This window comes from Leiobunum rupestre, chromosome 10, assembly GCF_980474605.1.
Source record: "Leiobunum rupestre chromosome 10, qqLeiRupe1.1.hap1, whole genome shotgun sequence".
In the NCBI taxonomy this organism is placed as follows: domain Eukaryota; kingdom Metazoa; phylum Arthropoda; class Arachnida; order Opiliones; family Sclerosomatidae; genus Leiobunum; species Leiobunum rupestre.
Genome location: NC_143393.1, coordinates 6,589,539 through 6,603,284, shown reverse-complemented (window position 1 = coordinate 6,603,284; position 13,746 = coordinate 6,589,539). Strand labels below are relative to the sequence as shown.

The following is a 13,746-nucleotide window of genomic DNA, read 5'->3' as shown; positions in this document are numbered from 1 at the left end:
CAATGCGTAGGAAGGTGGTGGCCAGACCTTCACGCCACGCGAGCCAACAGCTCCCTACACTAACTATTACCGTTAACCTCAACAAGTTTTAATGGAAGGGGAAACTCAACAACAATCTGTTGAAACATTCACGCATGCGCATTGTCTGTTGCTAGGGATATTTAGTGTCTATTTAGCCTATTAATTAATAATTAATTAATTACTAATACTTTCTAGACTGTCGTTAACTGAAAAAGCTAATTAGTCCCAGATTATAAACAGTTTTGACGGTAATCAGATTCGATTACATAAACGGGTTTTGCGATATCAATTTGTTAGTCATACTTATATTTATTAGGTTACTTATGTGTAGGCTTATTTTTTATCAATTTAATTTGTCGTCGCCTCCGTAATAGTTTTACACCCCAATTTATTATAGTGTAAATTATATTTTCTGGAGCCTTTGTCTATATGGCGCCGCGGCGCATAATCCCAAAATAAACCGTAAACACTTTTACTCCAAAATATTGACATTTTCCAACTAGTTCAGATTGGTTCCCTGGCTTTTTAGGCGCGTATTGATCTTGGTTTAGCCGAGTTTTATAGTTACGCTTTCCATTTTTTACGGATCGGAAGGTTATGAAATCACGTTTGTCGTGTTGACATATTTGGAAGGTGAGAAAATGGTTTTTAAAGGGGCCCGTATATGAGTAAATATATATGAGTAAAAATTGAGAAACTTCTCCTCTTCCGTATCACGTGATCCGCTCTGGCTTTTTTTCAATTAATGTGAGTAATAAAAATTATGCCCTGATTAAACCATGCACAATTAATCTCTTTTATTTTCTTTGTACTTAAAGGGCTTGCACATTAATTTTTTAATCATTACTAATGCCTCGAAAATTTTATAGAAAAAATAGGAAATTTATAAGTTAATTAAAGATGATTAATGAAATTAAAAACGACTTCGTTATATTTGCATATTTAATAAAATAAATATAAATATTCAAATATAACGAAGTCGTTTTTAATTTCATTAATCATCAACTACGCATATTGAACTTGCAAACCTCCTAAGCCTAAGTTAATTAAAGGAAAATATAGGAGAAGTCATAAGCAAAAAGAAGGATTCTTATCGAAAAACAGTAGATAAAATAAAGATAAATATGGGATGAAGAAGGGTACACGACGACGGAATGTTTTCGGATTATACTACATGAGAAAACCCAAGGAATTTATAGGAAGGTATTGAAAATATAAGAAATGTGGTCACATTGTAAATGTTTTAGAAATGTAATCATTTCGGTAAGAAAATGTACAAACATTTTGGAATAATTTTTGGTTAATTAAAAAAAAACAAATTATAAAAATAAAACTTGATTTAAACCATGATTTGAACCAGTAAACCCTGCCTGGTGGGCTCCCTAACTGTGTAAGGATATTTACTTATTAATAAATAATATGATGATATTTTGTTGTAATGGTTTTAGAAAATCAATACATGTCGTTTTCAGTCCTGTCATATTTTCACTTACAAAACCCATTAAGAAAAATTAGGGGTTGTCTGCGAAGGTAAACGTTTCAAGATAATATCATGAGTAGTATATTCCACTGTAAGATACATATTATTTACTTCTGATAAAATTAAAACTTCGCTGTGTCTTTTTAGGGTAAAAATATAACGGTAATCATTTTCATTTCAAACGGCTGAATACTTAATTGTATTTGGCGTGTGTCTCTGTGTGTGGTGTAGATGACCTTTTTCAAAGGTCGTTGGTTAGAGGGGCATACTGAAAGTCTGAACACGTGTCATATCCCTCTCGAATGACGTTCTTTCCGGGATACTGAGGAGGTCAAGGAGGGAAACCCCCCGCGCCAGTCCGCTTTATAAAAGACATCCTCAGAGTCTAGGTCCCTTCGCAGACATTTCCCACACTCTTCTTGAGGGCCTCTCCTCCGTTGTCAACAGCTGCGGACGCGTATGCTGACTCACCATTCGCGCCGATTCACACAAAAGCTCCTTCTTTCATTTCATATTACCATTACTAAATCGGACTCAATTGAGACAAGCATCTTTTACGCTTTTTAAATTCCATCAAAATTAGGGCTTAAAGGGATGATGACATACATTTAATATTTATATTACAAAGACAATTCATAGAAATAACGTAGATTAAGGGGGTTTCCATCGTAACCCCCTCCCCCCATGGATTTTATTTCGTTAATTTCTAGTCCTTTATTAAAAAAATTTAGGGTTGTTAATTTTCCGGAAAAATAAAATGCGCAAAAATTTCCATAGTATTCAAGTGTAAATGAATACAAGAACATGATTAAATAATAATAGTAATAAATAATAATCAGCTAGGCTAATACCCAAGGCACCACCTTAGGCCTAAGTCATCAAGCGACTTTTGAAGCCATTAATTCAGGACTGTGGCTGGGTTACAAAGCGTAGGAGTGTCGTTTTTATGGAAGGGGAAACCGAAGAGCTCGGGGGAAAACCCCTTAAACCAGTGGGGAGAGAACTTGCAAACTCTACGCGGAAGGAGTTGTTCCGAGTTTTTACATAGTGCCACAAGCTGGGATCGAACCCGGCTCCTCTTGCTGCGAGGCGAAAGTGCTAACCACTCTGCCACCCAACATTTGATCGGAAACCATAATTTTTATTGAAAATGAAGACAGTTAGGTATTCAAAAGAGTGTTGTAAATTTTCCGGAAAAATAAAATGCGGAAAAATTTCCAGAAGCTTTTCCGCCAATCGGAAAAATAAAAAATTTAAACATAAATTACTTTTTAAGGCTTTTTAATTTTTTTTTACTTTTTATCGATATAAAATGTCTAATAACAGTAAACATACTACAAAACATTAATAGTGTTACATTGTTAACCAGTTTAAACTAGTTTTACTATTAGATTCGAAAAAATTAGGCGAAAATGCCGCTTTATTGCAATTTGCAAACAATATTAGACTAATCATGGAAATAAAACTTTTTTTATTTTATTTTTGGAAAAATACGGAAAATTTTCCGACTTACAACACTAAAAAAATCCAAAAATTTAACCTTTCCATAAATTCGCTACGACTGTCCAGCTTGTTCTTAAGATAGTGCAGTCAAGCATATGAACGAATTCAGTAGCTCTATTTAGTGGGAGAGCTGAGAAAGCATTGTAGAAGCGGGGGAAAATAGTAAACAAGAAGGCACGTTATTTTATAGAAATGCCTATAATAAACATTTTATGATTCATTAATTTGACAACTTAATAGGAAAAATAAAACCGCTTTATATATTTGCTAATCCTTCTACGAATTTGATAGTGACAATGAACGGTGGAGTAATGTACAAATCTCTAACTGTACTAATAACTTTGAATTTGAAATCGACAACGCTGTAACTGTCATACTTACGATTGTTATGTTACTTATGATGATATTAAGGTACGGTATATTGCGTTTAGACTTACAAAAATAAAGCTCGTTTTTGAAAATAACAACTTTTACGAGGCTTAGTTTCATAATTTCTAAAAAGGACCTTCATAATTACGTTTACATAAGAGTTTTGCGCAATGAGATATCGGAGCCAAAGAAGCTCCAGAGAAAATGTTAGTTTGGAAAGTTACCTCCAGGGGGATGGAGAAACCCGTCGGCGTAGTTTTGTTTATTTCTTAAGGCTGGTTTTCACTAGGGCTTTAAATGCCGCGACGCAAAAATTTGTATTAGGCCTAACTGTTTATTTTAGCGTTGACCTAACTTCTATTTTTAGCGTTGACGCAAAAATTTGTTCTAGGCCTAAAGGGGATTTTTGGCGTCGACGCAAAAATTTGTACTTGACCTAACGCGATTTTTTAGCGTCGACGCAAAAAATTGTACTACACATAAGGGTTTTTTTTGCGTAGACGCCAAAATTTGTACTAGACCTAACGGGTATTTTTAGCGTTGACGCCAAAATTTGTACTAGGCTTAAAGGGGATTTTTTTGCGTCGACGTAAAAATTTGTACTAGACCTAACGGGTATTTTTAGCGTTGACGCCAAAATTTGTACTAGGCTTAAAGGGGATTTTTTTGCGTCGACGTAAAAATTTGTACTATACCTAACGGGATTTTTTGCGTAGACGCCAAAATTTGTACTAGACCTAACGGGTATTTTTAGCGTTGACGCCAAAATTTGTACTAGACCTAATGGTTTTATTTTAGCGTCGACGCCAAAACTTGTACTAGACCTAACGTTTTTTTTTATCGTCGACGCCAAAATTTGTACTGGGCCCAAAGGGGATATTTTAGCGTCGACACAAAAATTTGTACTAGACCTAACGGTTTTCGTCGACGGTAAAAATTTATACTAGACCTAAACGGTTTAGTTTTGCGTTGACGCGACGCTAGCCGCCGTGGCGTCTTCGCTCTAGTGTAAACCAGCCCTAAACATCCTTCCTCAAGATGTTGCTGAAACAGCAGTTTTTTGTTTAGATTTTATTTTTTATCAAGAAAGCGATGGAAATTCCAGTAAACAAGGTCGTGTTACACAAAACCCTTTCTTTGTGCCCTTTCATAAAATTGTTAAGAGTATCCCACACGTACATTAAAAGCGTATTAAATTAGAGAGAGTCTGAGAGGAACTAAAACTGTACCGTACCCGGTCTCGCCTTTTGATGATTAATAATATATTACCGAGTAGAAAAACGGAAGAACTTGCCTGATTCGTTAAGATCAAACGATTTCCCGATACTTCAACCGCAATCTGGTCTCCTGATTGTTTTTCACTATAAATACAAATTTAACGTTTAAGGGAGCGATTTCGCCGGATGTGACGACAGAAAAAACGACTCTGTAAGCGCGTTTCCTTAACAATGAAATTTGCGCGGAAACAAGCAACCGATAATCTCTAACAGTCGATAATGTACGGTTGATAAATATAATTAAGTGATTACATTTTCATTGTTTTAAGATTGAAATCATTGATAGATTCGAATGGGTGAATCGAAAAATCGGTTATAATAAGCCTAAATTCCAAATCAAGTACCATTTAAACGTCCTCGGTAAAAATTATAATCAATTAACTTAATGTATTTCAAATTTGATTAACTCTAATAATTTTACTTCATAGTTTTATTTTTCGTTAAATCTATTTAGATTGAAATGATTTTTCGATATATAATTAACAAATAAAAGATGAAATAAAAATATCTACAAATATCGGTTATAACTAAATCAAATTTAATTATATTTAAACAAAGAAAACATTTATAAAATAAATTTAGGTTGAAATAATTTTTCGATTTATAATTTAAACGTAAAAGAGGAAATACGAAATTTACAAATATCGATTAAACTTAATAATGGTGAATAATTAAACTTACCCCTGCGTGAGAGGCCTGGCTCGTACACCAACTTTAACCTTAGTCATATCACAAAAGCAACGAGATGATCCGCGTGTTTTCGTTATCCTTGGATAATGATCTTCGAAATTCTTTTCATCCTCTCTCTGCGCTCGAAAAACCCCAATTTCTTCAATGTAACTGCATCGGGGCCGGCTCTAAATATAGGCTTAGTCACGAGCAGAAATTGTCTTTCTTTGGACGCAGTCTCGTCTAAATTTTAAACTTTTCCAAAGCTCCAACGGCTAGGAGATTTTAATTTAATTTAAGAATAATTTAAATTAATTTGCGTCTCATCTGGTAAATAGCGAGGAGAAACCGTTAATAAGCCACTTTCACGCGTTGCCCGAAGCTGACTTTCAGAAGGGAAACTGCTCCCAAAAGCAGACGCGCTTTTCTGGGCGGCGGATCAAAAACAAGTTGGTTAAGACCGTTAAGTACCGGGTGAACACCGAAAGCTCCGAATGTTTATAGTAGTTGATTTAAAGCATTTTATATTAGATATTTTTAGATATAGCATATCTTCTGTTCAGAATTACAGATAATATAGTTTTCAAATATTGCTTTCAAAATGAATTTGGTTTAATAATTATCTGAGAAAGGGACGATTTTTAATAGGGTTAAAAATATTTTGGCGTGACGTGATAACTGATGTAACTTTGCATGTTTTGATTGCCATCTATATTAGGTGGTTTCTTTACGCTTGTTCCGGGATTTCGGAGTAATGCTATGACATCATTTTATTCCGATTCTGTGGTGGCGAATAGTTATAGGCGGAATAAAAACATTTTTCCTAAATGGCTGCCTAGGCCTTTTTAGCAAATAAATTCTGGCTAGCAGACGACAAAATCCGATTTACTCTAGTTACACCTCCTTTTCAGCCCTAATACTCCGGAACAAGCTGGAGTAATTATCATCCTTGGAACAGGCGAATAAAACGTTTTAGGGTAAAAAGAGTACACATTTAGTGTAGAAAAGAAACCACCTAATAACACACTTAAAGTGCGAAAGCTTTAATTTCCAAAAATAGGAAAATAATGTAATTAAAGGAAGTTTAGGGAAAAAATTTAAAATATAGGTGGTGTGGTGACCCTGTAATTAACTAATTACCTCCTCACAAAGAAAAGCTAAGTCTTCAAAGACATGACACTTTAATTTTATAATTTCCAACACTTACAAAGCACATGACAACAATGTGAATTGTATTACGTTTTTTTTACGACTAGTTTATTTTTTAGGATGAACATTTAGTTTTTTTGGTCATAACAAAACTTTTAATGAAAAAATGTCATTTTTCCATAATTTTGTTTTTGCATTAAATTTATAATTAACGTAAAAATGTACACAATTTTTTATCGACTATGCTAAAAATTATATTAATTTTTGTACACACATTTTGTCCTCTAAATTTCACAAATTTGTAATAATAAAGTATATTAATAGCTCTTTCTAAATACAATCTACATTTTTGTAAACTAACTACGTAATTGCTACACAATTATTTAGACTAAGTACTTTGTATTATTTTTTGTAGTAAACTTGTTTTTTCTATTTGCGCTTAAATGCAAAATGTTTCAGACTTTCACGTTAAAGGGTTGTTTACATTGGCGCACATATTCGAGATTCTGAGGATATAATATATATATACTATTTTTCTTGCAAAAAATTAAAAAGTAAAAATAAAAATAAACAGTAGATACACATATTTACATTGAACTCTTGGTTACCACTCTTTGAAATTTATGTACAATGTAAAAATTATACTAAATTAAACAATTAGTATTTGTAAAATCAGTTAAAAAGTATTTTAAAATAAAATTAAAAATTGCAAAGTAATCGTATAATTTTATAGGTATTATTAAAAAAGTACTCAAAGTAAAAAAATCGAGATCGTTTTGTAAAAAACTAAAAATATTGTTAAAAATTGCTACTTTTGGATTGTTTCGGGTTTAAAAAAACCATGAATATGTTAAATATAGGCACATTCTCTCAAAAACTAATGATTAAAAAATTTTGCATATAATGATTATGTGAAAAACTAAACGTTGAAATTAGTGTTCTTTGTTTTTGTAAAGATTGTATTAATACTATATAATATTTTAATTTTTGGGGATTTATCATTTAAATACTAGGGTAAATATGGCATTTGGTAAAAATTGAGTATTATTTTAGAAGATTTGAGGTTAGGAAGGAATGACTACAACAAACGCTACTATAGGTTAAAGGTTATAGAAATTATTGTTAAAAGTTCAATGGCTTTATAGGTGTGGTAGAAAAAAATTAAGATTTATAATGAGTAAAATTAAGCTCTAGCTCTTTCTTTTCTCTTCTTTATACCCGTTTTGTACATAAGTACATATTTATGTACATTTTCTTATCTTAACTTTCTAAGTATATTTAAATTTTACTTTAAATACTTCATTCAACAGTACATTAGACAATCTCCGATCCATTTCAATAACTTCGGTAAGTTACGGATTGTACCGAAATAATAATTGGGTCTTTTTAAATAAGCGCAGACAGTAGTTTTTAAAATTTGAGAAATGGGAGATCGTAAAACAAATAGTAGCTAGTTTTATGACTAGAATTAGCATAAATTGGAACGTATTTATTTTAACGTCAATTTTAAACACGGGATTTGAGTCAAACGTTTCTAAAGCGTCGCACTGTGTAGGAACTAGATTCGCAACAAAGACCATATTTATGTGATGATTTTGGTAAAAGCAAGCTGCGTACTGGTATGCAAAAATTAGAATATAAAAATAAGAAATTGGTAATTTTCAGGCTCGATTGTTGAATAGCCCATTCGAAAATATTATTATAGCACCCTGGATACTTTAAAAAAGAGATAGATTTGGGCACCAATTACATGGCATATTGCACTTGTCTCGAAAATATCAAAATGAAGCTTTTTTTTTGTAAAGAAAAAGCTCTTGTTTTTAAGTGACCGTAACATAGAAGGATACAAGATACACTCTTCCGCGGAGCGTACGCTATCGTTCAGTTTATAGTCTATCGTGTTCAAGCGTTTGATTCTTTCAAGTTAACGAAATACTCCATCAGTTGTTCGTAATTCATTCCTTTGGAGACGCTTTCCCAGTCCATCTCTCCGCTGGCGAGCAAAGGATTATCAGTCAGATTGACGTTGCGAAGAATTTCTCTCATTTGTTTGGCATTTTCGTTTTCCATGCTCGGTTGAGGCGGCGCAGCGCCGGATGTCCCAGGGTTCGCCGGACTCTGGGCGTGAGGAGGTACTGGAGGGGGCAGGTTGGGGTGGGCCGAATAGATGGCCGAGTTGCGGTGCGGCGGCACGGGAGGCGGCGTCACCCGCGTCGAAGTGGACTTGGTGAAGGTAGAGAACGGGCCGACTCGTTTGGGCTCTTTGGCTTCTAATTCCTTGTTGAGCGGGTTGGGGTGGATGCGGACGCTTTTGCCCAGTTTGGAGACGGTCGATCCGGCCGATCGGTTCTTCGTTTTCAGGTCCGATTCCGAGGGCAGGTTGAAGGCGTTGTGGTTGGTGAGGCTGGTGATGGCGCCTCCTTCGATCAGCGTGGTTTCCTTCTCCTCCTGGTCGTAGATTCCCTCGTCATCGTCGTCTTCGTCGCGGGTCAGTTGGTGCGGGTTGGTGGTGATCCTGATACTTATTTCTGAACCGGGGAAAGATATGTTGCTACTTCGGTGCATTCTCGAAACGGCCTTTTTCTTCTCGGGCAGCGTGGTGGCCCGAGACCCCGCTTTCGAATGAAGGGTAGACGACGAAGTAGGGGGCGCGGCGGGTCCGTTGCCGTTGAAGTCAGACATAGGCATCAATGTTTGCGAACATCGTGTATTGACGGAGTTCCTCTCGAGAGTGGCTCGGCCCAGCCACACCCAGTCGTGGGCGTGGGCCACTGATTCTCCATTTTCAACGGTCGGAACTTGCTTGCGTTTGTTCTGGTATCGGACTGCAAATACCGTGCAAGTAATGACGAAGACGAAAATGGCAATACAGAAGACTCCCAGCAGCGAGTACATGCCGATTTCGAGAGGCGTTAAGTTTGCACCATGAACTAAATTCTGCCTGGCCTGAACCGTCGGCTCGTGGTAGCGCCCGTTACCCGAGTTGATTGCGTCGCGGTATAAAATGGAATCCACGTTCTGGTTGATGAGAACCTTTTGTCGTCCGCCGGCAAATTTGCCGTTGGGATCTAAACCGGCTTTCATGAGTTTGAAGTGAGCGTCATTTTGTAAGTTGGTGCGCGCCGTCGTGCTGTAATCGACTTCTATGTAAGCGTACGCCATGGCCAAGGGCTGACTGCGTCTTTTTTGACACCTTTCAGCGAGTTCCAGAGAGATGTGCAATAGTTCTCCTTTTCCCTGCCCAATAGCAATCACGCGAGGATGGTGCGTGTTTGTTACAGGGGCGAATGCCACGATACCCGTGTCGAAAGAATCCACCGAAAGATGATAATCAGACTCAGATATATCAGCCAGAGGAGTGATTGTACCGTCGGAAAAGTGTAAGCGGACATCCAGAAGTCCTTCCTGTGAGAAAAGACACGACCGCGGTGTTTAACCCCATCGTCTTGCTATTTCGCGGCTGAGTCGCTCTAGTTAACCCAGAAAAGGCATAAAGATTACCTGATATTGAGAAGTTAATCTGCGAGTAATGGCTGTTTGGGCCGTAAAAACGTTGGGAATAGAGTCATCCGGAAACACTGCTAGATGCAGCCCCGTTACGACAGTTACTTCTAGGTGGGTCACGGTTTCTTTGTCTGAACCAACTCTGAATTCTCGAGCACCTATAACTCTTCCAGTGATAGGAGACAGCACCTTCAAAACAAGACAGTGGCACCATGAAATCCCAACTTTCCTCGGCTTTATTAACATAATGGACAAGACAATAGCAACGGTAAGCAACCATTAAGGCGTCTCTATGGCCAATGGGAAGGTGCTTTTATGTCCATCATAGATTTTTTTTTAAATTCTTCAGTAGACAAAGATAAAACTCAGAAATTGCAATAAGAACTTTCGATACTAAATTATTAACAATTCAAATTTATAAATAACAAAAAAATGTAACAAAATTTTATTAAAATAAAAGCTCTTTGGTACTGATCAGAAGACTAGTGGTCATCCATTAACATGTTTTGGATAGCATAATTCCCATTTAGGGATAATTTTTGATATATACTGATCTTCATTTGAATATAAAATCATTGAATCAGGTGACACATTAAAAACACTTGAGACTTTTTTAAACACACAATTACAAGACAGAAGTAATGTGAAGTTAATTACTTGAACTTCAGTTCTTCCATTATCTTGACCTTGAACAATATTCCCCTTGAGCGACGCTATCCTGGGATCCGCCACTCTTAGAAAAGGGGACACGAGTTCAGTGACTCTAACTGCAACCCGGCGATTCAACAGGTAAGCCTCGCGCCCCGAATTGTGATCAACGCTGAAAAACCTTGTAAAAACATAGACTTCAGCTTGTTGATACCGAAGACGGCATACAACGTCCAAATCCTTTTCAAACACAAAATGAAAATACAGGTTAAGATTCCTATAGATGATCCTTTTAAGATAAAAACTGACATCCGAATCATCCCAACGCACAACATTTTTGGTTCCACTTGAATCAGAAGGAGTTCCCACAGAATTAGAACTGCTACTGGGACTGGCTCGATACTTTCTACATCATAAAGAATTTTTTGTAGTTTAAGTTTAACACAACTTATAATACAGATTACGCCAAACCTTCTTTGAATTCTCGGCGTTTTCCACCCTTTAATTTGGCTGAGTCTATTGTCAGAGAGCCTAATTTCCAATGGCAATTCGGGCATCCACACCAAGAAATGAGCTTGCCCAGTGTACGTTCCATATTTTACGAGAACTGACGCGTTCTGGGAGCCACGAATTTCTGATCCATCCAAATACACAGATGTACAAGATGGAGAAACCTAAGTTGGGTAAGAATGATGCGTTTAATAATTATATTTTTACGCAAAATACTTAAAATTTTACACACTTTAAGTATAGATTCATCAGCAGCATGACACGAAGACTGTAACGTTACGTCACCCACTTTCCCCGCTTGACTGACAACAAAGACCTTCATGGGTTGAGAAACTTGCTTTCCAGTCAAAACGGCAGTATTCAATAATTGAGTGGACTGAAAAATGAAACAAGATGGTTGAATATACAAAATAGATTTCACAATGTAGCTGGATTATAACTCTACTTTTGCAATTGGTAACACAGCTTGAACGTCGTCTTTCTGTATATCTAGACGAGATGTCATTTTGGTGTTGGAATCGTCAAAATCGTGTTGTTCCGTCATACTAGAATCTAAAGCGTAGCGAAGCTGCCAAACAATTCTTCCACTGTCATGGTAACCGGCATCTTCGTCAACTTCAAATAGCCATGAAAATACTTCTTGAGCTTGACTGTCAAAGAAAAAGTTATTAATTGCTTATTTATAGAAGTATTAAATTACTTATGTCTTACGAGAAGTTAATATTCTGAGGTGGAAATTCCCTGCTTTCTTTAACATCTTTAACAAATGCAGTCACAGTCGCTATAGTCTCTTTGGACTTGAAATCTAGAGAGATTCTCCATTTTGAAGGCTGAGCTACTTGAGCACCTAGTATTCTCAATCCGTTCTTCACTCTAGCTCTGTATATGAAATGTAAGAACAATGCAAAGGGGATCTCAGTATATAATTTAAAAAAAATTGGGCGTACCTTATAGTGAAAACATAAAGGTTAACAGGATATGCGGGGTTTGGCATCAAATAAACAGGTACATAAACTTTAGATCTTGGATAAACTGGTCCTTGTGGAACCAAAATTCTGATAACGTCATCGCTTTTAATTTCCTCGTAACTGCCATGCACGCTTGAGAGGGAAACATTGGCAATGTAAATGCTTTGTACATTTGGAGGAGCCGTGACTGGGAGTGACGTATCCGAGCATTCCAAAGAAGGGCTTTGAAGCAGAGCATACTCCACTCGAACCATTGACTTCTGCTGTTTGGAAGACTTCCAGACACTAGATTCTAAAGGGGGCCACCATGTCGCAGGCAACACCACTTCTCCCAGACATACACCATCTCTACTAGCACTCAAACTGCAAACCGACATCAGATGTTCGCTTCTATAGTGTACGTACAGAGCCACGCAAAAGGCACCCTTGTCTTCAACATGTTGATGTGGTTTAGGGTCAGCTACCCTGTTGCTGAAAAGTAAAAAGATTTAGATTTTATAAACTGTGGTAGAGTTCGTTAATCAAAAACAACACTGACCTATGAAATAATACTCTTAGAACTGGTCTGTCCCTTTGAATTTCATGAGTTACGAGATGAGCGCTAATTTCTAGATCAGTACTGATGGGAGATGGGGACTGAGATCCACTTGTTAATACCCCACTGGTTTGCCACTGATCTGCATCATCTGTTATGTTTGTAGTGAATGTAGATGATGATGGAGTTAATAAAGCGGGAAGAACAGTTTGTTTGACAGAAAATGGTCCATAAGATGCTTTCACAGTTACGGATGAAGAAGGGTATAAAAGTGTAAATTTTTCGCTTGTACTCGAGTCAAAAGCTGGATTACGATTTTCAGAAGTAGGAGGAAATCTTAAAAAGAAACCCGCATCTCTCTGATCTAATGTAACATCTACGGACAAGGTTAAACCTAGAATTTCAACCAATTAATTTCCGTAATACTCTACAAAATATTAAATAACTGAAAATTTATACACTTACCAAGAACCGTGAAAAGGGATACGTAAAAGTAGATCATTTTGGATAAAAATTTCAGTTTTTGATAAAGTTGGAAGAAAGTGTTTTCAGTTTTTGTGAGATTTAATGTTGTTTATATTCTGAATATCTAACATTTGGGCTTTAAGTATGATGACAATACATTGCTGCTACAGCCCCGTCGGTTCATCACTTAGCTACAGATAACACGATAAAACCTCAAAGACATCGTGTTTGTCAAATTATTAATCTCTATAATTCCACATTTAGACGATTTTCCAAGCTACGTTACCAAAATTAATTGATTATGTTATTAAAAATTAACATTTTATACCCTAGGAATTTGATCTGTCAAGCCTATGCCTCCCTATCCGTAAAATAAAGATGGCCTATGGTTAATGTTCACAAATTACGGGGATGCTGCTGAAGAAAGCTGGAACAGCTAAAACTCGCCTATTTTTTCGATTGTTTTTGGCTAAAAGACACTATTGATTGCAGAGTGTAAATGCTGGGGGGAAAAATCATTTATTTTCTCGAAACTGCGACCAGAGAAGTTGAGATAGCAATAAAGCTCTCCATTGAAAATTGGATCTGCGCAAGCGTTATCAGAAAGTAGGCCAAAAATCCCTGTACAAGTGTTCTAGCAGCAAGGCA

The 13,746-nt window shown here is 36.4% G+C and overlaps 2 protein-coding genes across 5 annotated transcripts in view; both read right to left on the bottom strand.

Moving 5' to 3' along the window:
• LOC149923462 (uncharacterized) overlaps positions 1–5,682 on the bottom strand; it is a 20,549-nt gene extending 14,867 nt beyond the window's left edge. The window contains exons 1-2 of the mRNA XM_090160228.1: positions 5,332–5,682; positions 4,668–4,734 (exon numbers count right to left, since the gene is read on the bottom strand). Coding sequence (XP_090016354.1) covers positions 4,668–4,734; positions 5,332–5,378 — 114 coding nt within the window. The 5' untranslated portion in view covers positions 5,379–5,682. The remainder of the gene's footprint in view (positions 1–4,667; positions 4,735–5,331) is intronic.
• A 1,782-nt stretch (positions 5,683–7,464) lies between these two features.
• On the bottom strand, positions 7,465–13,663 carry dtn (transmembrane protein 132C dtn). 4 transcript variants are annotated; one of them, XM_090161311.1, is made up of 12 exons: positions 13,427–13,663; positions 13,099–13,375; positions 12,637–13,027; positions 12,078–12,569; positions 11,842–12,009; positions 11,576–11,780; positions 11,363–11,506; positions 11,092–11,294; positions 10,930–11,026; positions 10,630–10,860; positions 9,970–10,161; positions 7,465–9,873 (listed from the first exon to the last, which is right to left on the bottom strand). In XM_090161311.1, the coding sequence occupies exons 2-12, from the start codon at positions 13,133–13,135 to the stop codon at positions 8,371–8,373; spliced, it is 3,663 nt and encodes a 1,220-aa protein (XP_090017437.1). In that variant the 5' UTR covers positions 13,136–13,375; positions 13,427–13,663; the 3' UTR covers positions 7,465–8,370. The 4 variants fall into 4 exon arrangements, with proteins under 4 accessions (XP_090017437.1, XP_090017436.1, XP_090017439.1 ...); XM_090161310.1 differs by having other exon boundaries at positions 13,099–13,663; XM_090161313.1 differs by having other exon boundaries at positions 10,951–11,026; positions 13,099–13,663.
• Between the last annotated feature and the right edge of the window lie 83 nt (positions 13,664–13,746).

Excerpts from the sequence above, each read along its gene's own strand:
- dtn (XM_090161310.1), bottom strand. The coding sequence starts at position 13,135 with ATGATCTACTTTTACGTATCCCTTTTCACGGTTCTTG. Across the intron at positions 11,027-11,091 it reads ACGCCGAGAATTCAAAGAAG|AAAGTATCGAGCCAGTCCCA; the intron begins GTTTGGCGTAAT and ends TTTATGATGTAG. Across the intron at positions 9,874-9,969 it reads GATTAACTTCTCAATATCAG|GAAGGACTTCTGGATGTCCG; the intron begins GTAATCTTTATG and ends CTTTTCTCACAG.